The following is a 26,383-nucleotide window of genomic DNA, read 5'->3' on the forward strand; positions in this document are numbered from 1 at the left end:
TACTATCCCTCCTGCTGCCCCCCACCCCATTACAGGCCCCGGGGTATGATGTTCACCTACCTGTGTCCAAGTGTTCTCATTGTTCAATTCCCACCTATGAGTGAGAACATGTGGTGTTTGGTTTCCTGTCCTTGCGATAGTTTGCTTAGAATGATGGTTTCCAACTGCATCCATGTCCCTGCAAAGGACATGAACTCATCCTTTTTTATGGCTGCATAGTATTCCATGGTGTATATGTGCCACATTTTCTTAATCCAGTCTATCATTGACAGACATTTGGGTTGGTTGCAAGTTTTTGCTATTGTGAATAGTGCCGCAATAAACATACGTGTGCATGTGTCTTTATAGTAGCATGATTTATAATCTTCTGGGTATATACCCAGCAATGGGATCACTGAGTCAAATGGTATTTCTGCTTCTAGATCCCTGAGGAATCACCACACTGTCTTCCAAATGGTTGAACTAGTTTACACTCCCACCAACAGTGTAAAACTGTTCCTATTTCTCCACATCCTCCCCAGCATCTGTTGTTTCCTGACTTTTTAATGATCGCCATTCTAACTGGTGTGAAATGGTATCTCTTTGTGGTTTTGATTTGCATTTCTCTGATGACCAGTGGTGATGAGCATTTCTTCATGTGTCTGTTGGCTGCATAAATGTCTTCTTTTGAGAAGTCTCTGTTCATATCCTTTCTCCACTTTTTGATGGGGTTGTTTGTCTTTTTCTTGGAAATTTGTTTAAGTTCTTTGTAGATTCTGGATATTAGTCCTTTGTCAGATGCATAGATTGCAAACATTTTCTCCCATTCTCTAGGTTGCTGTTCACTCTGATGGTAGTTTCTTTTGCTGTGCAGAAGCTCTTTAGTTTAATTAGGTCCCATTTGTCTATTTCAGCTTTTGTTGCCATTGCTTTTGGTGTTTTAGTCATGAAGTCCTTGCCCATGCCTATGTCCTGATTGGTATTGCCTAGGTTTTCTTCTAGGTTTTTATGGTTTTAGGTCTAACATTTAAGTCTTTAATCCATCTTGAATTAATCTTTGTATAAGATGTAAGGAAGGGATCCAGTGTGAGCTTTCTACATATGGTTAGCCAGTTTTCCCAGCACCATTTGTTAAATAGGGAATCCTTTCCTCATTTCTTGTTTTTGTCAGGTTTGTCAAAGATCAGATGGTTGTAGGTGTGTGGTGTTATTTCTGAGGCCTCTGTTCTGTTCCATTGGTCTATATCTCTATTTTGGTACCAGTACCATGCTGCTTTGGTTACTGTAGCCTTGTAGTATAGTTTGAAGTCAGGTAGCATGATGCCTTCAGCTTTGTTCTTTTTGCTTAGGATTGCCTTGGCTATGCGGGCTCTTTTTTGGTTCCATATGAACTTTAAAGTAGTTTTTTCCAATTCTGTGAAGAAAGTCATTGGTAGCTTGATGGGGATGGCATTGAATCTATACATTACCTTGGGCAGTATGGCCATTTTCATGATATTGATTCTTCCTCTCCATAAGCATGAAATGTTTTTCTATTTGTTTGTGTCCTTTCTCTGATTTCCTTTAGCAGTGGTTTGTAGTTTTCCTTGAAGAGGTCCTTCACATCCCTTGCAAGTTGTATTCCTAGGTATTTTATTCTATTTGTAGCAATTATGAATGGGAGTTCACTCATAATTTGGCTCTCTGTGTGTCTGTTACTGGTGTGTAGGAATGCTTGTGATTTTTGCACATTGATTTTGTATCCTGAGACTTTGCTGAAGTTGCTTATCAGCTTAAGAAGATTGTGGGCTGAGACGATGGGGTTTTCTAAATATACAATCATGTCATCTGCAAACAGGGACAATTTGACTTCCTCTTTTTCTAAGTGAATACCCTTTATTTCTTTCTCTTGCCTGATTGCCCTGGCCAGAACTTCCAATACTTATGTTGAATAGGAGTGGTGAGAGAGGGCATCCCTGTCTTGTGTCAGTTTTCAAAGGGAATGCTTCCAGTTTTTACCCATTCAGTATGATACTGGCTGTGGGTTTGTCATAAATAGCTCTTATTATTTTGGGATACGGTCGATCAATACTTAGTTTATTGAGAGTTTTTAGCATGAAGGGCTGTTGCATTTTGTCAAAGGCCTTTTCTGCATCTATTGAGATAATCATGTGGTTTTCATCATTGGTTCTGTTTATGTGATGGATTATATTTATTGATTTGCATATGTTGAACCAGGCTTGCATCCCAGGGATGAAGCTGACTTGATCGTTGTGAATCAGTCATGGTGCATCCAGTTGATGTGCTGCTGGATTCAATTTGCCAGAATTTTATTGAGGATTTTTGCATCAATGTTCATCAGGGATATTGGTCTAAAATTCTCTTTTTTTTGTTGTGTCTCTGCCAGGCTTTGGTATCTGGATGATGCTGGTCTCATAAAATGAGTTAGGGAGGATTCCTTCTTTTTCTGTTGATTGGAATAGTTTCAGAAGGAATGATACCAGCTCCTCTTTGTACCTCTGGTAGAATTTGACTGTGAATCCGTCTGGTCCTGGACTTTTTTTAGTTGGTAGGCTATTAATTATTGCCTCAATTTCAGAGCCTGTTACTGATCTACTCAGGGATTCAACTTCTTCCTGGTTTAGTCTTGGGAGGGTGTATGTGTCCAGGAATTTATCCATTTCTTCTAGATTTTCTAGTTTTTTTTGCATAGAGGCGTTTATAGTATTCTCTGATGGTAGTTTGTATTTCTGTGGGATCAGTGGTGATATCCCCTTTATCATTTTTTATTACATCTATTTGATTCTTCTCTCTTTTCTTCTTTATTAGTCTTGCTAGTGGTCTATCAATTTTGTTGATCTTTTCAAAAAACCAGCTCCTGGATTCATTGAGTTTTTGAAGGGTTTTTGTGTCTCTATTTCCTTCAGTTCTTCTCTGATCTTAGTTATTTCTTGCCTTCTGCTAGCTTTTGAATTTGTTTGCTCTTGCTTCTCTAGTTCTTTTAATTGTGATGTAAGGGTGTCGATTTTAGATTATTTCCTGCTTTCTCTTGTGGGCTGTTACTGCTCTACATTTTCCTCTACACACTGCTTTAAATATATCCTAGAGATTCTGGTATGTTTTGTCTTTGTTCTCATTGGTTTCAAAGAACATCTTTATTTCTGCCTTCATTTCATTATGTACCCAGTAGTTATTCAGGAGCAGGTTGTTCAGTTTCCATGTAGTTGTGCAGTTTTGAGTGAGTTTCTTAATCCTGACTTCTAATTTGATTGCACTGTGGTCTGAGAGAGTTTGTTGTGATTTCTGTTCTTTCACATTTGCTGAGGAGTGTTTTACTTGCAACTATATGGTCAATTTTGTAATAAGTGCGATGTGGTGCTGAGAAGAATGTATATGCTGTTGATTTGGGGTGGAGAGTTCTGTAGATGTCTATTAGGTCTGCTCGGTCCAGATCTGAGTTCAAGTCCTGGATATACTTATTAACCTTCTGTCTCGTTGATCTGTCTAATATTGACAGTGGGGTGTTAAAGTCTCCCATTATTATTGTGTGGTGTTCTAAGTCTCTTTGTAGGTCTCTAAGCACTTACTTTATGAATCTGGGTGCTCCTGTATTGGGTACATATATATTTAGAAAGCCCTTTTTGTTGAATTGATCCCTTTACCATTAGGCAATGGCCTTCTTTGTCTCTTTTGATCTTTGATGGTTTAAAGTCTGTTTTATTAGAGACTAGGATTGTAACCCCTGCTTTTTTTTTTTTTTTTTTTTTTTTTGCTTTCCATTTGCTTGGTAGATCTTCTTCCATCCCTTTATTTTGAGCATATGTGTGTCTCTGCATGTGAGATGGGTCTCCTGAATATAGCACACTGATGGGTCTTGACTGTTTCTCCAATTTGCCAATCTGTGTCTTTTAACTGGGGCATTTAGCCCATTTACATGTAAGGTTAATATTGTTATGTGTGAATTTGATCCTGCCGTTATGATGTTAGCTGGTTATTTTGCCCGTTAATTGATGCAGTTTTTTCCTAGCATTGGTGGTCTTTACAATTTGGCATGTTTTTGCAGTGGCTGGTACTGGTTTTCCTTTCCATGTTTAGTGCTTCCATCAGGAGCTCTTGTAAGGCAGCCCTGGTGGTGACAGAATGTCTCAGTGTTTGCTTGTCTGTAAAGGATTTTATTTCTCCTTCACTTATGAAGCTTAGTTTGGCTGAATATGAAATTCTGGGTTGAAAATTCTTTTCTTTAAGAATGTTGAATATTGGCCCCCACTCTCTTCTGGCTTCTAGAGTTTCTGCCAAGAGATCCACTGTTAGTCTGGTGGGCTTCCCTTTGTGTGTAACTCGACCCTTCTCTCTGGCTGCCCTTAACATTTTTTCCTTCATTTCAACTTTGGTGAATCTGACAATTATGTGTCTTGGAGTTGATCTTCTTGAGGAGTGTCTTTGTGGTGTTCTCTGTATTTCCTGAATTTGAATGTTGGCCTGCCTTGCTAGGTTGGGGAAGTTCTCCTGGATAATATCCTGAAGAGTGTTTTCCAATTTGGTTACATTCTCCACGTCACTTTCAGGTACACCAATCAAACGTAGATTTGGTCTTTTTACATAGTCCCATGTTTCTTGGAGGCTTTGTTCATTTCTTTTTACTCTTTTTTCCTCTAAACTTCTCTTCTCACTTTATTTCATTAATTTGATATTCAATCACTGATATCTTTTCTTCCACTTGATCAAATTGGCTGTTGAAGCTTGTGTATGTGTTACGTAGTTCTCGTGCCATGGTTTTCAGCTCCATCAGGTCATTTAAGATCTTCTCTACACTGTTTATTCTAGTTAGCCATTTGTCTAATTTTTTTTTTAAGGTTTTTAGCTTCCTTGTGATGGGTTCTAACATCCTCCTTTAGCTCGGAGAAGTTTGTTATTACTGACCTTCTGAAGCCTACTTCTGTCAGCTTGTCAAAGTCATTCTCCATCCAGCTCTCTTTTGTTGCTACTGAGGAGCTGTGATCCTTTGGAGGAGAAGAGGCTCTCTGGTTTTTAGAATTGTCTGCTTTTCTGCTCTGGTTTCTCTGCATCTTTGTGGTTTTATCTATCTTTGGTTTGATATTGGTAACCTACAGATGGGGTTTTGGTGTAGATGTCCTTTTTGTTGATGATGATGCTATTCCTTTCTGTTTGTTAGTTTTCCTTCTAACAGGTCCCTCAGCTGCAGGTCTGTCAGAGTCTGGTGGAGGTCCACTCCAGACCCTGTTTGCCTGGGTATCACCAGCAGAGGCTGAAGAACAGCAAATATTGCAGAACAGCAAATATTGCTGCCTGATCCTTCCTTTGGAAGCTTTGTCTCAGAGGGGCACCCACCTGTATGAGGTGTTAGTCGTACCCTTCTGGGAGGTGTCTCCCATTTAGGCTACACAGGGGTAAGGGACCCACTTGAGGAGGCAGTCTGTCCATTCTCTGAGCTCAAACACCGTGCTGGGAGAACCACTGCTGTCTTCAGAGCTGTTAGACAGGGACATTTAAGTCTGCAGAAGTTTCTGCTGCCTTTTGTTCAGCTATGCCCTGCCCCCTGATCTCCATCTCTTTCTTTTGAGCCTGTATGTGTCATTAAATGTGAGATGGGCCTCTTGAAGACAGCATATCAATGGGTCTTGTTTCTTTATTCAGCTTGCTATTCTGTGTCTTTTAATTGGGACATTTAGCCAATTTAAATTCAAGGTTAGTATTGATATGTGCAGATTTGATCCTGCCATCATGATGTTAGCTGGTTATTTTTTAAACTTGTTTATGTGGTTGCTTTATAGTATCACTGGTCTGTATACTTCAGTGTCTTCATGTAGTGGCTGGTAATGGTCTTTTCTTTCCATATTTAATACTTCCTTCAGGAGCTCTTGTAAGGCAGGTCTGGTGGTTATGAATTCCTTCAGCATTTGCTTGTCTGAGAGGGGATCTTCTCTCTTTTTTTCCTTAGTCTAGTTAAAGGTTTGTTGATTTTGTTTATCTTTCCAAAAAACTAACTTTTACTTTGGTTGATCCTTTGCACTTTTTTGTCTCAATTTCTTTTATTTCTGGTCTGATCTTTATTGTTTCTTTCCTTCTACTAATTTTGGGTTTGTTTTTTCCTGCTTTTCTAGTTCCTTGGGGTGCATTGTTATGTTGTTTATTTGAAGTCCTTCTATTTTTTTGATATAGGTGTTTATGGCTATAAACTTCTCCCTTAGTACTGCTTTTCCTCTATTACGTAGATTTTGGTATGTTGTATTTTCATTTTCATTTATTTCAAGACATTTTAAAATTTCTCTCTTAATTTATTCATTGATCCATTGATCTTTCAGGAGTATGTAATTTAATTTCCATGCACTTGTGAAGTTTCCAAGACTTCTCTTGTTATTTTGGTTTTATTTCTAGTTTTATTCCATTGTGCTTTAAAAAGGTACTTGAAATTATCTGGGTGTGGTGGTGTGTGACTGTAATCCCAGCTACTCAGGAGGCTGAGGCAGGAGAATCACGTGAACCCGGGAGGTGGAGGTTGCAGTGAACTGAGATCACGTCATTGCACTCCAGGCCAGGCAACAGTGTGAGACTCTGTCTCAAAAAAAAAAAAAAAAAAAAAAAAAAAAAGAAATTAAAATAAAAAGGTACTTGATATGATTTCTTCTTTTTTGGATTTGTTCAGACTTGTCTTGTGGCCTGATATATGGTCTTTTCTGTAGGATGTCCTGTGTGCTGGTGAAAAGAATGTGTATTCTGTAGCAGTTGGTGAAATATTCTGTAAATGTCAGGCCTCTTAGGTCTAGTATGTAGTTTAAATCTGATGTTTCTTTGTTCTTTTAAAAATTGTGGGCCAGACATGGTGGCTCACGCCTGTAATCCCAGCACTTTGGCAGGCCGAGGTGGGTGGATCACGAGGTCAGGAGATCGAGACCATCCTGGCTAACACAGTGAAACCCGTCTCTACTAAAAAATACAAAAATTAGCCAGGTGTGGTGGCGGGCACCTATAGTCTCAGCTACTTGGGAGGCTGAGGCAGGAGAATGGTGTGAACCCAGGAGGCGGAACTTACAGTGAGCCAAGATTGCACCACTGCACTCCAGCCTGGGCGACAGAGAAAGATTCCATCTCAAAATAAATAAATAAATAAATAAAAAATTGTGGTAAAATATGCATAACGTAAAATTAACCATTTTAACTACTTGTTATTGAACTATTCAGGAACGTTAAATACATTTACAATGTTTTGTAACCATCACCACTACCTGTTTCCAGAACTTTTTAATCATCCAGAACAGAAACTCTGTAGCCAATAAATGGTAACCCCACCTTCCTTTCTGCCCCTGGTTTCTGGTAACTTCTGCTTTCTGTCTCTGTAGGTCGCTCATATAAGTGGAATTGCACAATACTTATCCTTTTGTGTCTGGCTTATTTCACTTAGCATAATGTTCTCAAGGGTTGTCCACGTTATAGCATATATCAGAATTTAATTCTTTTTTTTGGCTGAATAATATTTCATTGTACGTATATACCACATTTTGTTTATCCATTCATTTGATAGTGGACACTTGGGTTGCTTCTAGCTTTTCGCTGTTGTAAATAATGCTACTGTGAACATTGGTGTGCAACTATCACCTAATTTCTTTTTATGGATGAATAATACTTTAATGCATGAGTATACACATTTTGTTTATCCATTCATCATTGGATTATTTCTACCTTTGGACTATTATGAATACTGTTGCTGCAAACATTTATGTACAAATATTTGAACATCTATTTTCAAGTATTCTCTTGGGTATTTACCTAGAAGTAGAATTGCTGGGTTGTATGGTAATTCTGTTTAACTTTTTTTTTTTTTTTTTTTTTTTTTGAGACAGAGTCTCGCTCTGTCGCCCAGGCTGGAGTGCAGTGGCCGGATCTCAGCTCACTGCAAGCTCTGCCTCCCGGGTTTACGCCATTCTCCTGCCTCAGCCTCCCGAGTAGCTGGGACTACAGGCGCCCGCCACCTCGCCCGGCTAGTTTTTTGTATTTTTAGTAGAGATGGGGTTTCACCATGTTAGCCAGGATGGTCTCGATCTCCTGACCTTGTAGGCCGGGCGCGGTGGCTCAAGCCTGTAATCCCAGCACTTTGGGAGGCCGAGACGGGCGATTCTGTTTAACTTTTTGAGGAACTACCAAACTGTTTTCCGTAGCAACAGCACTGTACCATTTTACAATTGCTCAAGCGATACATGAGGGTTTCAATTTCTACATATCCTAGTCAACACTTTCTTTATTTTTTTAAAAACTTATAACCATCTTAGAAGATGTGATGTGGTATCTCATTGTGGTTTTGGTTGCATTTCCCTAATGACTAATGAAGTTGAGCTCTTTTTATGTGCTTATTGGCCATTAGTATATTTCCTTGGGACAAATGATCATTCAAGTCCTTTACCCATTTTTGATCTGAGTTGTTTGTTTTTTGTTGTTGATTAATATAACTTACATTATATCCATTCTGTCATCATGGTTATTAATGATTATGTAATTGTCCATTGAGTTGATGTATTATATTTTATTTTCTGATTCTTTTTTCTCTTACTCTTCCTACTTCAATACCCACTCCAAACTCCAGATTCTTATTTCATCTTCCTATTTTGCACATATACTCCTTCCCAGACTTGAGATATGTTAATGTGCCATTTCTCAAAGGATGCTCTATAGAGCACTTACATTAAGATCACCTAAGTGAGCCTGTGTGTGTGTTTGTGTGCTCGCTTGCTGGAAGGGTGGACATGTTAAAAGTTTACATTTCCAACCTTGCTCTAGACCTGTTGTGTCACAGTGTTGAGGACATTGTGTACCTTTAGAAACAGTGATACATGTTACTTGAAGAAACACTGCATACCTTTTAAAAAACTGTTTTGTAAAATTTGCTTTATCTTAAAGACATTTCCATGTTGACATATGTATGTATAATCAGCTATATCATCATTTTAATGTCCACGTGTGTATCATAGGTTTTATTTAAAAAAAAAAAACCCATGTTATAGGACATTCAGATTATTTATAATTCTCCATGGTTATAAGTCATATTGCTTGCTTTCTGTAAATCCTTTAAAGACTTGTCTGGTTATTTCTCTGGGACAAGCCCTTAGATATATTATTTTTGGTCAAAGTATGTACTTTCAAAAGGATTTTAGTGCCAAATTGCCCTCCAGAAATGTTTTCCCAGTTCATATTCATACCAGGAATTATCCTAGTATCTGCTTCTCTAGAGCTTTGACTTCCTTATGTCTATACTTTTATTATTCTTTCAAATCTTGGTCAATAAGCAAAAGGTAGTATCTTCTTGTTTTGACTAATGATTTAACTCATGTTAATTATTTCTATATAATAGGTACAATCTTGCATATTATTCTCTTCTGCTAGATTATTCCTTTCCCCAGGATCATATATATCTTTGAGTCTTATATTTATTTTTATTCACCCTTACTGGAGCCTTGCCTGGCTAGTCACTGAATACATTTTTATATATTTGACTTGAATTATCAAAAATAGTAGATTCTTCAACTCTATACTCCAGATTCAGAACATATAATTGTTGATTTTTAGTCTTATCTTCACACTGATTCTGACCAGTCAGGAGCTTTATCTTCACAGAGTTCTTGGCTTTATATTTAAAAAGTTAATTTGAATTAATTAAAATGTAGGGTTAATATTTGAACAGAAGTTACGGTAATTTTGTTGGTTGGCCCGGAAAAGAGAAAAGAGGAAGATTATTTAATAAGGTCTTATGTCTATAAGTGGGTATTACATAGGAGATAGAAGGAACTTAAGCTCTACCTATAAAAATTTAGGCTAGATATAATTTTAAAAATCCAGTGTGGTGGTTATGAGACTTTAAAATAAATTCCCTGGTGGAAAATTTAAGTATTTTGTGAAAATTTGTCTCCCTCTAAAGGGCTCAGGTGGAACCTTTTCATGGAAAGGGAAACTATAAATTTCTAAAGGATAGGGACTGTGGCTTCTTTTGCTATTTTTTAATCTCTTAAAGCCGCAGCCAAATTTAGGTTCTGACTGCCAGGTGGCTGCCCAGAATGTACCCTTACAAGAGTTATTAAAGTATGAATGGCAATGTAATAGGGTGGATTAAGTTGTGTTTTCTAGAATACCTGGCAGGAAGAGAGGTAAATATGGTAGGAAGGAGTGACACTTGTAGTGGAAGGAGTATTTGTCGGAAAGGTAAGTGACATTTCCAAGGGAACATGCTCCAGTAATGAAAGATGTTGCTAAACTGTTTTCTAAGGATGGTGAATCCATTTAAGTGGTGAGTACAATTTAGGGCCAGAAGTGATTTGCTTTAAGCAATAGGAGAGTCTGCATACCACCAGCAGTCCTTTTTGTGGTTGTTCTCCAAGCAGAGACCAGCCTCCTTCCTAAATCTTGAATAAAGGTCCCTTGGTGGGAGATGGGTATGATCTACAGATGTAGAGTAGGTTGAGGAACCCAGAATTCCACTTTAGATGTATTATGTCTGAAATACCTCTGACACATTCAAATAGATTTGTCATGATTTGACTTTGGAACCATTTTGGGCAGAACCAAACCTTATGAACTGAAAGTATAGTAGCAACTTTTCAAAGAAAATTTATGTGGGTCATTTCATTTTTTAATCTCAGCTTTTCTAAAACTTAGCTTTAAATATTAATTTTTAATTTAAAATTTAAATGCTTAGGTGTGTAATAAAGGTACTTGGTTAACTCATTATAATCCTTCCACATAATTTGATTTTGATCGTGTACTTATTTGATATAGATAAACATTTACATTTTTAGTTATGTAGTGGGGCGTTGGAATGTACAGCTGCTACTATTCACATCCGTGTGGATTTTCCCCATAAACACTGTAACATACCTTAGTGTGCTTGCTCTGTATTTTGGAGCTTGACTTCTTTGCTCAATTCTACACTTTTAATGGAGTCTTGAGAGAGAAAGTGTGTGTGTGTGAGAGAGAGAGAGAGAAAGAGGGAGAAGGCTGCATTCAATTTGCCATCTTTAACATAATTTTAAATATTTTCTTAGGTTATAATACAGTGTTGATACTCAGTTTTTTTATAGGTTTACATGGACAAATGAAAAAATAATGAGAAACTAATGTTGTGAGAGAAATAGTAAGTTTGAAGACATTTTGTCTGATTTCATACCCTATTAGAAGAATATCTTGATTTTAAAACTGCTGCTCATTTTTGTGTTGCTGGCTCATTATTCAAGTGGATATGTAGTTAGATCTAAGGCCATTCTGTTACTGATGAGCTCTGAAATGAAGGCTTATGTTTTTGTCCTAAAACAGAATGCATTTTTAATTAGAAAGTTATGTCAAGAATCAGAACTGCTTAAACCATGAGTGGCTTCTCAACTTGGGTGAAATTAGTAGCAGGTTTTTACTCATCAAGAAGATAAAGTCAGCAATGGTTTTAGACATTATGATTTCTGAGATTTTTATGATACTTTTTTCATAAGACTATGTCCCGTTCAGATGCCCAAATACAATTTTAACTGAATGCATATCTATATATGCATATACATGTTTTAATTTAAGCACTATTTAAATTGTTTTATATACCATAGTACTCTTGCTTGATTTGAAAAATACAGGTTCGGCCGGGCACGGTGGCTCAAGCCTGTAATCCCAGCACTTTGGGAGGCCGAGACGGGCGGATCACGAGGTCAGGAGATCAAGACCATCCTGGCTAACACAATGAAACCCCGTCTCTACTAAAAATACAAAAAAAAAATTAGCTGGGCGAGGTGGCGGCGCCTGTAGTCCCAGCTACTCGGGAGGCTGAGGCAGGAGAATGGCGTGAACCCGGGAGGCAGAGCTTGCAGTGAGCCGAGATCGCGCCACTGCACTCCAGCCTGGGCGATAGAGCGAGACTCCGTCTCAAAAAAAAAAAAAAAAAAAAAAAAAAAAGAAAAATACAGGTTCACACACTAAAAGCCCTGACCTCACCATTATGCAATATATACACGTAACAAAACTGCACTTGTGCCCCTTAAATTTATACAAATAAAATACCCAAGTTCAACAATTGATAACAAATATTGTTATTTTTCAATTAAACTTGAAAAAAAAAAGATGGGCTAGGCACGATGGCTCACACCTGTAATCCCAGCACTTTGGGAGGCCAAGGTGGTTGGATCATAAGGTCAGGTGTTTGAGACCAGCCTGGCCAACATAGTGAAACCTCATCTCTATTAAAAATACAAAAAAAAAAAAAAAAAAAAAAAAAGAAGAAACGTTAGCCGGACTTGGTGGTGGGCCCCTGTAATCCCAGCTACTGAAAAAACAAACAAAACAAAACAAAAAACAAAATCTAATGATGTGAGCAATTGTTTAAAAGCAAAATATCTTAAGACTTTTTTTTTTTGAGACAGAGTCTTGCTCTGTCACCCAGGCTGGAGTGCAGTGGTGCAATCTCGACTCACTGCAACCTCTGCTTCCCAGGTTCAAGTGATTCTCCTGCCTCAGCCCCTGGCTAATTTCTGTATTTTTTGTAGAGACAGGGTTTCACCCTATTTGCCAGGCTGGTCTCGAACTCCTGACCTCAGGTGATCCTTCTACCTCAGCCTCCCAAAGTGCTGGGATTATAGGTGTGAGCCACTGCACCTGGCTATCATAAGACAGTGAAAAAAACAGCATTTCCTACACCATGCTTTCCAACTTCATGTCTCATTCTGGATATAATAGCCACCTTTAACTCTTAATTGCTTATTCTGGTATTTACCTCTATTTTTCTAAATAATATTTTTATACAATCATTTCTTGAGTTTTTAGTTTCAGATTTTATCTCTTGACTTTCTACTATGAAATATAATCTGTCAGCTTTTTTATACATTGCTCCTTTCCCATATCTTTTAAAGTATGTGATAATATTTGGTTAAATCAATATTCAATGTTTGTATTATTAATATTATGACTATGTATGAATTATTCACAGCCAAGCCACATATTGTGCTGTAATTAAATTTCCTTTCTACTAGAACTTCTGTTTTTCCCAGGCATTAATGATTATGCTGTTCCCTTTTGTCTGCTTAGTTTTCTATTTGATTATCACTAATTCATCACCAAATTGTCTGAAAGAATTATGAATCTCTCATTATATTTAAACATCAGATTTTCTGTTAGGTTTTTCTTCCTGTCTCCCTCCTTTATCTTTTTCTTTCTCCCTCTCTCTCTTCCTTTCTTTTATGCATTTGGATATCCCATCTTAGAGTCTCTATCCTTCTGCTCCAATCTTAAGCCTACTGCTCACCTGTCATCCTGGGATCTCCCTTCAGTTCTCTTCTGTAATGTCTTCTATTCTTTCTTGGATCATGTCTTCCTCTTTCATGGTTTACTCTCTTAGTTTAGAGAAGCGTGTACACCAGCAGCTTCCTCAGAAAGGGCACAGGAGAGGGAAAAATTATTTTTAAAGTTTGCATATCTGAAAATGTCTTTATTCTTGGATGTGTTTGATAGTGTGACTGGCTAAAAAAATGGTAGGGTTAATGAAAATTTCACCACAAATCTTAACATTCTTAAAAAAAAAATGCCCAAGGAAAGGTCCAATGAGGGCTAAATTTTGTGTTTATTTGGAAAGATGCAAGCCGTCTGAATCTGATCTAGTTAAAAGTAACCTGTTTACCTCTCTGCTTTTTAGCTCAAGTATGTGTAAAATTTTACTTAGAAATTTCTAAGATTTTCCTTAGATTCTAAAAGGACGTGTATGAAGTTAGACTGAAGTTAGAACTGTTCCCCCCACAAGAGAAGGGGCATAAATGAAGATCCTGGTGGGTAAGGAACACCAAATGAAATACTTTTCTAGGATTAGTGTTCAGGATTATTTATTTTTTTCTTTATACGTAAGAACTGTAACATTTTCCTCTTACATTTTTTTTCTTTTGTACAATGTTAGGAGCAAGAATCTTAAAACGACTTGAAAGTTGTGAAAGTTGTCTTGCCATTATTTTTTGTTTTTATTTTTACATATTTTAAAAAATTGAGGTGAAATGGACATAATGATTAATCATAAAATTAATCATTTTAAAGTGGACATTTCAGTGGCATTTAGTACATTTATAACTTTGTACAACTGCTTCCTCTATCTAGTTCTAAAACATTTTAATCACTGTAAATTGTGGAAACTTGATACTGATTCTTTTCATAGAACATAAACTTTTATCTTTGCCTCAAAATTTGGTCTTTATATATTAGTAACTCTGGAAATAACCTATTTATTATATTCTGACCATGCAATTCCTTAAAAATGAACTACCTTGTAGATAGTTTATAGTTTTCTTATCAGAAAATCACAAAAGTGTATTAAAGTCCTTCCTGCCTATTGTGTTCTTTGAATTTAGTAATATAGAAATTAAATTAGGACAATTTTTGTATAAAAAATTAGATTAACATTGTCTTTATTGTTTTTGTTTTGGGATGTTTAAAAATGCAGTGCTACAGAACTTTGAAAATGCAGGCTAGAGAGTAGGAAAAATCTCATCGAGAAATGGTTCATTTAACAAACAAGTTAATAGATCTGTAAATGTTTCTTTCTTTCAGCAGCTCATTATGCTGCCATTTGTCACATGGCATTGGATGATTATCATTGTCATTCTATGTTGGAGAGTCTCCTATGAACAGGCTTAAAGTGGGTGGAATTACATGGAGAATAATTCTGGTACCTTTCAGGGGACAGTAAGAAAAGGGAATAGGAAAAGGGCCAGAGTTTGCTTTTAAACATTTTAAAGTATTTTTCCCTTCACAACTCTTCTTAACATTTAATTTTTAAGTACAGATGGGCTATTTTTCATTTTTGTTTCAGTGTGTAAGTAAATACCACATAGTGATCAGTCAGACCTAACAATCTAGCTAACTATGGAGCTTTATAACTTAGCACACAGCTGTGATTATTAATAATTACAGCTAATATATTAATTAGAAGATAAAACAATGAAAAATTAATTACATATGTTAATGAAATGTAGGTATACAAATACGTGCATATATATAATAATTAAGTGTAATTATTTAGACCAGTGGTTCTTACAGTGTGGTTCCCAGACCAGCAGCATTGGCATCACCTGTAAACTTATTAGAAATGCAGATCCCACTGAATTAGAAACCCTAGGGATGGGGTCCAGCAATTCGTTTTAACAAGCCCTCCAGATGATTCTGATGCAAGAACCATGCTCCAGTTTGAGAATCACTATATTAGACCCTGATAGGGTGCCTTCCTGTGTTTTTGCTGAAATTGTATTTGGAAAATTGTTAGGCCTGGCCAAGAAGTCTTGATGTAAAGATAAAAATGAAATAATTTTCTGTGTTTTAAAATTATCTTCCCTCAATATTTCTTTGCAGTCTGTCTTCCTTGCACATTTTTACAAATTTTAGAAAATATGATCTATACAACTTTAAATTTTGACCTTTTTTGGGCTTAACATTATGGAATAAGCATTGTCCATATTATTAAAAATAGTTTGTAAACACAATATTTAAAGGCAACTTAATAGTTCATAATTTCATCCTCATAATTTCCACGTTTGTACTATGGAAGGTTATCTTTTTAGTAGGAGGGATGAAGTTCCTTGCCTACTTTACTATCTTTATATAAACTTACTAATATCTTCTCACATTGCTAAAGAGGTTGACCAAGTTGGTAAAACTGTAAAGCAGGCAATAGTGGATACTTAAAATGTTAATTTATTAGATAAGTTAACTTATATAATGTAATACTTTAAATATTCAATATATAAATATAATCCATTAATAATTTGTTATTTGTGTTTTTCATTTATGCCTTTTCTTTTTGACACCTCCTCTAAGTACTTCCTATCTCCTCAATATTTGGACCTTGATTGCTCAGTGTTTCATTCTTTGGTCTAGTTCTTTTTGATTCACTTCTTTCATCGCATATTTTCTCAGTCTTCGGGTCCTATCTTGAAGGCTGTAATGGCAGGAATTTGGAGACTATGATAAACAGTTGAAGAAGACATTTTGGGACTGATTAGCTTTTCCTCGCCTTTAATCTCAGTGCAGAGGCACTTGTTTACTTGATTTTCGTGGTTAATAGAGAGTCTTTGGAATCTGATAAAATACCTCTTCACTTATTAGCTTTGTGTCTTTGGCAAAAAGTTAGTGCCTTTGATGTTAGGTTTTCTCCTCTATAAAATACGGGGAAAATAGTATTTATAGATTTGAACATTATATTATATTTAAATTATAATTTATAGATGTGAGCATTATATTAAATCTAAGGTGTTAGTATAGTATCTGACACATAATAAATCCTCAGTAACTATTAGCTATTACAATTAGAGGTACTATTAATGTTTGTTTAACTCCAGAGCCAACTTTGTATAGTTGCTGAGATTCTAGTTTTAGCCCTTCATTTTTGTGACTAATAGTGCTTAAATTATTTATATTTCATGTTAATGGAAAACTGGCTCTACTTTCTTTTATAGTTATGTATAATCTTTAAAATTAAAACTTTTAAATTTTTAGGGAAAAAATGTTTTAAGCAGGCATAATTTCAGAACCGTATTTTATTTTTCTCATTTAAAACTTATATTCCATCTCACAGAGGAAGTTACCTTTGTTAGAGCTGTTTTATTTTCACTGTCTTTATGATAAGTATTACAGATTCCTAGAAATTTATAGAGAAAAGTATGTATTAGTGCTGATATGCTTTGGCTGTGTCCCCACCCAAATCTCATCTTGAATTCCCTTGTGTTGTGGGAGGGACCTGGTGGGAAGTAATTGAATCATAGGGGCAAGTCTTTCCCATGCTGTTCTCATGATAGTGAATAAGTCTATGAGATCTAATGGTTTTAAAAAGAGGCATTCCCCTGCACAAGCTCTTTCTCTGCCTGCTGCCATCCACATAAGATGTGACTTGCTCCTCCATGCCTTCCACCATGATTGTGAAGCCTCCCCAGTCATGTGGAACTGTAAGTCCATTAAACCTCTTTTTCTTCTCACTCTTGGGTATGTCTTTATCAGCAGCATGCAAACAGACTAATACAAGTGTACTATTCATTTCATATATTTTTTTAAATAATGTGTCAACTTACTTAATTCTTCAGCATCATAGCTTAAAATACCAATAAAAAAGGAAGCATGACTGTTTATTCTTACTATATATACCTTTTTTTTTTGTTGTTGTTGTTATTGAGATGGAGTCTCACTCTATTGCCCAGGCTGGAGTGCAGTGGTGTTATCTTGGCTCACTGCAACCTCTTCCTCCCAGGTTTAAGCAATTCTCCCCACTCATCCTCCTGAGTAGCTGGGATTACGGGTGCGCACCACCATGCCCGGCGAATTTTTGTATTTTTTTGGGTGGAGACGGGGTTTCACCACATTGCCCAGGCTGGTCTCAAACTCCTGACCTCAAGTGATCTGCCCACCTTGGTCTGCCAAATTGCTGGGATTATCGGCTTCAGCCACTGTGCCTGGCCTTTGTTTTGTATGAATTTTTGAGAGTTTGTGCACATATTTATTAAATTCAAGAAACTACTTAACAAGAGTTATGCATATAAGTGATTATATTAATACTGATTTGTTCCATCTATGTGCTGAATGTTGTGCAACATTTTGGCCAACTCAACTAATTTATTCATTTATTTAACAACTATGTATCATCTGAGTATTATGTATTAGGTACCATGCTTGGTGCTAGGTGTATAAGCATGAGTATGATGTGGTGTTAAAAGAAAACTTCAGACGAGTTAAATTTGAAGGAGTTTAATTGAGCAAAAAAAGAAGAAACGATCAGGCAACCTCCAGAATCACAGCAAATTTAGAGAGACTCCAGGGGTGTCTCGTGGTCAGAACAAATTTATAGACCCAAAAAAAAAAAAATCAAGTGATATACAAGAATCAGAAATGAGGTACAGAAACAGCAGGATTGGTTACAGCTGGGCATTTGCCTTATTTGAACACAGTTTGAACGCTCAGCAGTTTATAAGTGCTTGAAGTATGGCTGCTGGGATTGGCCAACACTCAGCTGTTGCTACAGATGCATACTCCTAAGTTAAATTTTCAGTCTTGTCAACCTAGCTTATGGTTCGTCCACAAGAATGCAGATATAGAGGTACGGAGTCCTTTTCAGGCCGTAGTTTGTTTAACAATGATATAGTTCATTCTTTTGTGGAGAAATACCTAAACAAGTAATTTTGATGTAGTGTGCTGAGTAGTATAATAGAGGTATGTATAAAGTGCTATAGAAGCATGTGGATGACACATTTTACTTGGCATTTAGTTTAACTGGAGAACAAGGAGGAGTGGTGGTTGTATATGAGGCCAGGTAAGACTTGTCAAAGAAGGTAATGTGTGAGTTGGGCCTTGAAGAAAGGAAACAATTTCAGCAGGATGATCCAGGCTGGTAAGTCTGAGGGAACAGAGAGGGAGGGTTTAAAAGGAGCACTGTCATTTGTAGATGATATCAGAATCAACTGAGAAATGTAAAGCTAAGGAGACTTGTACAGGATTGCTCAATACAAAATCAGCTTATAAAAATTAATAGCATTTCTCTGCACTAGAAAATATAATAACAATTTCATTCACAACTTAACAATAACCCTAAAGTGTCTGGGTACTTACAAAATCTCTATGGTAAGAAATCTCTCTTTGAAACTCTGGAACAAGATTGACTGAATAAATGGAAGGATATCCCATATTGGATGAGATAGCCTAATAAAAATATGTCAGTTTTCTCTTAGTTAATGTATAAATTAATTGCAATTCTAATTATAGTGCAGTTTTTTTTAGAAATTTAATAAGCTTATTCTAAAATGAATGTGGATTATATTAATGTATCAAAATATCACCTGTACCCCAAAAATATTTTGTATCAGTTTGTTCTTGCATTGCTGTAAAAAAATACCTGAGACTGGCTAATTTATAAAGAAAATAGGTTTAATTGGCTCATGGTTTTGCAGACTGTACAGGAAGTATAACATTGGCATCTGCTCTGGGGAGGTCTCTGGAAGCTTACAGTCATGATGGAAGGCAAAGCAGGAGCTTACATGTCACATGGGAAAGCAGGAGAAAGAGATGTCAAGGAGAACTATGATATACACTTTTAAATGACCAGATCTCACTAGAACTCACTCACTGTCATGAGGACAGTACCAAGGGGGATGGTCCTAAATTATTCATGAGAAGTCTGCCCCCATGATCCAATTGCCTCCCACCAGGCCTCACCTCCAACATTGGGGATTACATTTCAATATGATATTTGGGCATGGACAGATACCCAAACTGTATTATTCTGCCCCAGCGCCTCCCAAATCTCATGTCCTTCTCACATTTTAAAATACAATCATGCCTTCCCAATAATCTCCAAAGTCTTAACTCATTCTAACATTAACTCAAAAGTCCAGAGCTTAAAATCTCATCTGAAACAAAGCTAGTCCCTTCCACCTGTGAGCCTGTAAAATAAAAAGTTAGTTACTTCCAAGATACAATGGGAGTATGAGCATTGAGTAAACATTCTTTTTCCAAAAAGGAGAAATCAGTCAAAAGAATGGGGTTATAGGCCCCATACAAGTCCAAAATCCTGCAGGGCAGTCATTAAATCTCAAAACTCCAAAGTAATTTTCTTTGATTCCATGTTCCACATATAGGGCACACTGATGCAAGAGGTGGGCTTCCAAGGCCTTGGGCAGCTCTGCCTCTGTGGCTTTGCAAGATTCAGTCCCAGAGGCTGCTCTCACAGGTTGTTGAGTCCTGTGGCTTTTCCAGGTGCAAGGTACAAACTGTTGGTGGAGCTGCCATTCTGGAGTCTGATGGATGGTGAACCTCTTCTCATAGCTCCACTAGACAGTGCCCCAGTGGAGACTTTGTGTGGGGGCTGTAATCCCGCATTTTCCTTCTGCACAGTCCTAGTAGAGGTTCTCCATGAGGGCTTCACCCCTGCATCAGGCTTCTGCCTGGACACCCAGGCTTTTTCATACATCTGAAATCTAGGCAGAGGCTCCCAAGCCTCAACTCTTGCACTCTGTGCACCTGCGGGCTTAACACCACATGGAAGCCAACAAGTCTTAAGGCTTGTACCCTCTGAAGCAGACACCTGAGCTGTACCTGGGTCCCTTTGAGTGACAGCTGGAGCTGGAGCAGCCAGGATGCAGGAGCAGTGTCCTGAAGCTGTTCAGGATGGTGAGGCCCTGGGTCTGACCCACAATAGTATTCTGTCCTCTTGGGCCTCAGGGCCTGTGATGAGAGTGGCTGCCTCTTAGATCTTTGAAATGACTTTGAGGCCTTTTTCCTATTGGCTTGGCTATCAGCACTTGCCTTCTTTTTAGTTTTGCAAATTTCTTTAGCAAGTCGTTGCTCAGCAGCCCACTTGATTTCTCCTAAAAATGAGCTTTTCTTTTCTACCATGTGGCCAGGCTGCAAATTTTCAAAATTTTTATGCTCTGGTTCCCTTTTAAATATCAGTTCCAACTTATTTCTTTGTTCCTGCATCATTGTATAGGTTGTTAGAAGCAGCCATACCACTTCTTGAACACTTTGCTGCTTAGAAATTGCTTCTGCCAGATACCCTAGGTCATCACTCTCAAGTTCAAACTTCCACAGATCCCTAGGGCATGAACAGAATACAGCCACATTCTTTGCTAAGGCATAAAATTTGTGACCTTTATTCCAGTTCCAATAAATTCTTCATTTCCTTCTGAGACCTCCTCAGCCTCATTGTCCATATCACTATAAGCATTTTGGTCATAACCATTTAACTCATCTCTAAAAAGTTCCAAACTTTCCCTCATCTTTCTTCTGAGCCCTCCACACTCTTCCAACTTCTGGAAGAGTAGTTCTCCTGAACCCTCCACACTCTTCCAACCTTTGCCTGTTACCCAATTCCAAAGCTGCTCCCACATTTTCAGGGATCTTTGTAGCAATTGCATACTCCTTGGTAATAATTTTCTATATTAACTTGTTATTGCGTTGCTATAAAGAAATGCCTGAGACTGGCTAACTTATAAAGAAAAGAGGTTTAATTGGCTCCCAGTTCTACAAGTGTTACAAGAAGCATACACTGGCATCTGCTTCTGGGGAGGCCCCTGGAAGCCTACAATCATGGCAGAAGATAAAGCAGGAGCTTGGATGTTACATGGCAAAAGCAGGAGCAAGGGAGAGCAAGGAAGGAGGTGCTACACACTTTTAAACAACCAGATCTCATGAGAACTCACTCACTATCATGATAACTTACTATCATGACGACATTACCAAAGGGCATGGTGCTAAACCATTCATGATAAATCTGCCCCCATGATCCAATCACCTGCCACCAGGCCCACCTCCAACACTGGGTATTACATTTCAATATGAGATGATTTAGTAGTGACAAACATTGAAACTATATCATGTGTTCATCTATTATGTATCGACAAAAATAATAAAAATAAAAGTTTTATTTGGAAAAATCATTGTTTTTTTTCCACAGTGTCCTTGTGAAATAAGTCAATATGTTTCCTTTAAATAGTTAAGAAGACAGCAAGATCTTCTCTCAGAGTGGCCTGTAATTCATACACACATCCAAGACAAAAGCCATAACAATAAAATCCTCACACTTGCTCATAGAATGCATTTGACATAGGTTCTTGCTTAAGCCACACAATAAACCTACAGAGATACCCACAATGTGGATAAAAATTGTCTGCACCTAAGTTGTTGCAGAGAGGTCAAATGATTTACCTAAAAGGCACCATGCTTAATAGGTTAGGCATTGACATATGATATGATTCTGTTAATGCGAGATGTCCAGAATAGGTAAATCCATAGAGGCAGAAAGTAGACTAGTGGTTGACAAAGGATGGGAGTAAGCAGGAATTCAGATTAAAAGGGCTTTATTTGGAGGAGATGGAAATGTTCTGGAATTAGACTGTGGTGACGGTTGCCCACATTGTGAATATATAAAAACCACTGAATTGTAAACTTAAAAATTGTTAAAATGGTGAATTGCATGTCGATGAATTGATTATCTCAATGAAAACAAAAGAAAAAATAAAATGTGTATGGAATAAGAAAGGTATTAGAGCATAAACGATGGCATGAACAGAATGTAGCCAAATTCTTTGCTAGGGCATAACGTGCATGGCCTTTACTTCAGTTTCCAATGAGTTCCTCATTTCTATCTGAGACTTCCTCAGTCTGGATGTCATTGTCCATATCACTATGAGCATATTGGTTACAACTATTTAACTAGTCTCTAAAAAGTTCCTTATAAGTTCCTAAGTCAGTCTTTAAATAGAAGAGCAAAGGGGGAAGGACTTATCATGCTAGATTTTAAGACATTAAAAAACCTTAACATTACACATAGGCCAATGAAATAGCTTAGAGGTTTCAGAGACAAACCATGCATGTATACCTTTGATCCTCATTCTTCATAGACTCTGCATTTGTAAATTTGCCTACTTGCTAAAATTTGTTTATAAGCCCGAAATCAATACTTGCAGCAGTTTTGAAGTCATTTACTGACATGCACAGAGCGGCAGAAAATTTGAGTTGCTCATGCGCATGTTCCCAGTTGAACAAGGCCGTGCTCTGTCTTCTTGTTTCATACTGTAAATGTGTCCTTTCTAAGGTCTATTTAGTGACTTTTTGCATTTTTGTGCTTTTTGATAATTTCACTGTTTAAAATTGCCCCCAAATGTAGTGCTGAAGTATTCTCTAGTGTTCTTAGGCACAAGGAGCCTATGATGTGCTTTAAGGACAAAATATTTGTGTTAGATAAGCTTAGTTCAGATGTAAATTGTTATGTTTTTGGCTGTGAGTTCAATGTTAATGAATTAACAATATATATTTTAAAAGATGTCTTTAAACAGAGACACACATAAAGCAATGATGTGAATTGATTGATGGAAATGTGATCAGAGATTCACAGGCATTGTATTTACTCTAAGAGCAATGGTACAGTATTTGCTAATTCAGTGTGTGTGGTGACTATAGTGTAACTAAATGAGAATTGAGTGTATATGTAATCAGTCAGAGTCTACTTAAGAAACCAGAAACCATATGGGGAGGTTCAATAAAAACAGTTCCATATTGGGAATTGGCTAGATAGGTGTTGGAAGGCTGAAAAACCAAAAACTAGAAGGAACACAGGAAATAGCCATCATTCTTGGGAGAATAAAAGAAGCAGGTTGGGGTTCTTAGAACTCTTGAGCATGGATGGGGGGCCCTTTGGAGCTGGGAACTCAGATGTCTGAGGAGAGAGTCCTGTCGGGATGAGGGCATACAGAGAGATCATTTCTGGAGTGTAAAGGAGCTGGACACTGTAACAACTGCTGCTGATGGGATGAAGAGCCATTGTTGGTATGAGCTGAAATGAATAGCAAGGAAAAAGGAAGGAGAAATTGCATCTACTCTCCTGACTTCTAGTGTTCTTGCAAGAAAATAAATATCTGGCAAAAGGGAGTTCCAGCTCCAGCATCACAAAGCAAAACATAGAAGTACATTGGGAGCTGAGAGACAATAGTTTAATATCTAGCACAATATGAACTCTTAATATATAATAAAAAACACTAGAAATTCCCACTCATGTCCATAAGGGTATATGCATAAGCAGTGTGATTAAGAGTACAGACTCTGGGCTGGGTGTAGTGGCTCACACCTTAATCCCAGCACTTTGGGAGGCTGAGGCAGGTGATCACCTGACGTTGGGAGTTTGAGACCAACCTGGCTAACATGGTGAAACCCCATCTCTACTGACAATACAAAATTAGCTGGGTGTGGTGGCATGCACCTGTAATCCCACTACTCGGGATATAGAGGCAGGAGAATCGCTTGAACCCGGGAGGTGGTGGTTGCAATGAGCTGCACTGCTGCACTCCAGCCTGGGCGACAGAGTGAGACTCTCGAGAGAAAAGAAAAAGAGTACTGATTCTGGAATGGAACAACTTAGATTTGATTTTTAGCTACACTATTTAGTCTCTATGTGACCCTGGGCACATTACATAATCTCTCTGTACACCACATAGAGGAAAGATATCCACCTACCAGCACTGGACTGTTATATAAGCAAGAAATAAGCCTATTTTGTTAAGCACTGAAATTTCAGGTTTGTTTATTGTGGTAAATAACATTATCCAAATTATTACTACTGGGGTGTTTATTGCAGTGTTTTTTTATGGTAGGTGGGTGGAAGACAATCTGGTTGTCTGTCACTAATGGATAAGTTAAATATTATGCATATCCAACATGGAGGTTAATACAGTAATTAGAGGTGAAAAACTGCTTATACATGAATGGATGTTAAAATCGTGGTGCTGACTGAAAAAGTGAAACAGAGTGAGATACATAACACAAATACCATTTATGTAAATAAAATATATGCACATAAACAATACATATTTTGCTGGAACAAACACAAATATAAAGATAAATTTTGGGCATATTAGAATGGTTGCTTCTGAGGGAGTTGGGAAATAGAGAGGGTTCATGGTATAAAGGAATAAATAAAGTAACAAGAGGAGCCTTCTATAGATCAATAGTCAATAGTGATAATTGCCATAAACTGACAAGTATGATTTATTCAACTTTTTCTCACCTGAGAGTAAAAGAAAGAAAGATCAAGATCAAGTTTATAATAAATTGAAACACATTTAATGAGAAATGTAGAGCACAAATAGGAAGAAAACTCTAAAGCTCTACTGAGGCGAATAAAAAATGACTTGAGTAAATGGAAAGACAGTCTTTGTTCTTTTCTTATAGAGTTCTTAATTTTCCTAAACTGTTCCATATATTTGGTGCAATCTTGAAGTATTAATAGGATTTTTTCCTTTTCTTTCTTTCTTTCTTTTTTTTTAGAGATGGTGTCTCACTTTGTGGCTGGTCTCGAGCTCCTGGGCTCAAGCGATCTTCCTGTCTTTTGGCCTCCGAAAGTGCTGGGATTACAGTCTTGAGCCACTGCACTTGGCCTCATAGGATTTTTGGGGAGCCAAACAAGCTGATTCATGTGAAAAATAAATGTGTGAGTACCTGATAAAATTGTGAAAAAGAAGAATAATAAATGAGTGACCAACTGTAAGAGATATTCAAATGGGATGGGAGTATAAAAGGAGCTCTTATGGAGCTCTAGTATTTGAAAAAGGGCCTGGAATGCCAAGCTAAAGAGTTTATATTTTATCCTGGAGGTCCCCTAGAGACTTTGTATGCAGGGTAATGATCAGATTGTATTTTAGAAAGACCTCTATGATAGAAATGTGAAGAATGGATTGGTGGAGTTGTGTGATGGAGGCAGTAACACTGAGAATGCTAACAGTTGGGAAATCACTTAGCTTTTGCAGTAGTTCAGATGACTATTGATAAGATTCTGATTTGAGACAAGGAGAATGGAGAGAGAATTTAGAGTCATTAGGATTTAATGACTGACTGGGTAGGTGGGGAGAGGGTATAGTTAAGCATGCCTCTCTTCCTGAGGTCAAAAAGGAATTGGGAGTTGTTTTAGAGGGTTTATAAAAGTAATTCTATTTACTTTAGAGTTTCTGAGAATATAGGCTGGGCCCAGTGGCTCACACCTGTAATCCCAGCACTTTGGGAGGCCAAGGTGGGCGAATCACCTGAGGTCAGGAGTTCAAGACCAGCCTGGCCAACATGGAGAAACCCCATCTCTACAAAAATACAAAAATTAGCCAGGCATGATGGCAGATACCTGTAATCCCAGCTACTTGGGAGGCTGAGGCAGGAGAATTGCTTGAACCTGGAGGTGGAGGTTGCAGTGAGCCGAGATCTCGCCATTGCACTCCAGCGGGGTGACAGAGCGAGACTCCATCTAAAAAAAAAAGAGTGTATATATAATATAGTATATAATATATAGTATATTATATATTATAATATAGTATATAATATATAGTATATTATATATATAATATAGTATATAATATAGTATATTATATATATTATAGTATAATATATATTATATTTACAATAAGACTTAGAAAAGGTCAAGATTTTGGAGACTAAGGGGTGCCATGGATCAGGGTTGAATCTTCTGAAGCCTTTTGCATTTTCTAGAAATAACCTCTAGCGGCCGGGCGCGGTGGCTCAAGCCTGTAATCCCAGCACTTTGGGAGGCCGAGACGGGCGGATCACTAGGTCAGGAGATCGAGACCATCCTGGCTAACACGGTGAAACCCCGTCTCTACTAAAAAAATACAAAAAACTAGGCGGGCGAGGTGGCGGGCGCCTGTAGTCCCAGCTACTCAGGAGGCTGAGACAGGAGAATGGCCCGAACCCGGGAGGTGGAGCTTGCAGTGAGCTGAGATCCGGCCACTGCACTCCAGCCTGGGCGGCAAGAGCGAGACTCCGTCTCAAAAAAAAAAAAAAAAAAAAAAGAAATAACCTCTAGCATTTAGAGTATAGGTTTTGGCTAAGCTCTTCTCCTTACACCCTCCCCCTGACTCTCATCTCTTTTTCTCTCTATTCC

At 37.6% G+C, this 26,383-nt stretch overlaps 1 protein-coding gene across 1 annotated transcript in view; it reads left to right on the forward strand.

The window, feature by feature from the left end:
• CTNNA3 (catenin alpha 3) overlaps positions 1-26,383 on the forward strand; it is a 1,846,283-nt gene that overhangs the window by 23,525 nt on the left and 1,796,375 nt on the right. Inside the window, exon 3 of the mRNA XM_077946706.1 lies at positions 24,766-24,928. Within this exon, the coding sequence (XP_077802832.1) occupies positions 24,766-24,928 (163 nt within the window). The remainder of the gene's footprint in view (positions 1-24,765; positions 24,929-26,383) is intronic.

This window comes from Macaca mulatta, chromosome 9, assembly GCF_049350105.2.
Source record: "Macaca mulatta isolate MMU2019108-1 chromosome 9, T2T-MMU8v2.0, whole genome shotgun sequence".
Classification (NCBI taxonomy): Eukaryota; Metazoa; Chordata; class Mammalia; order Primates; family Cercopithecidae; genus Macaca; species Macaca mulatta.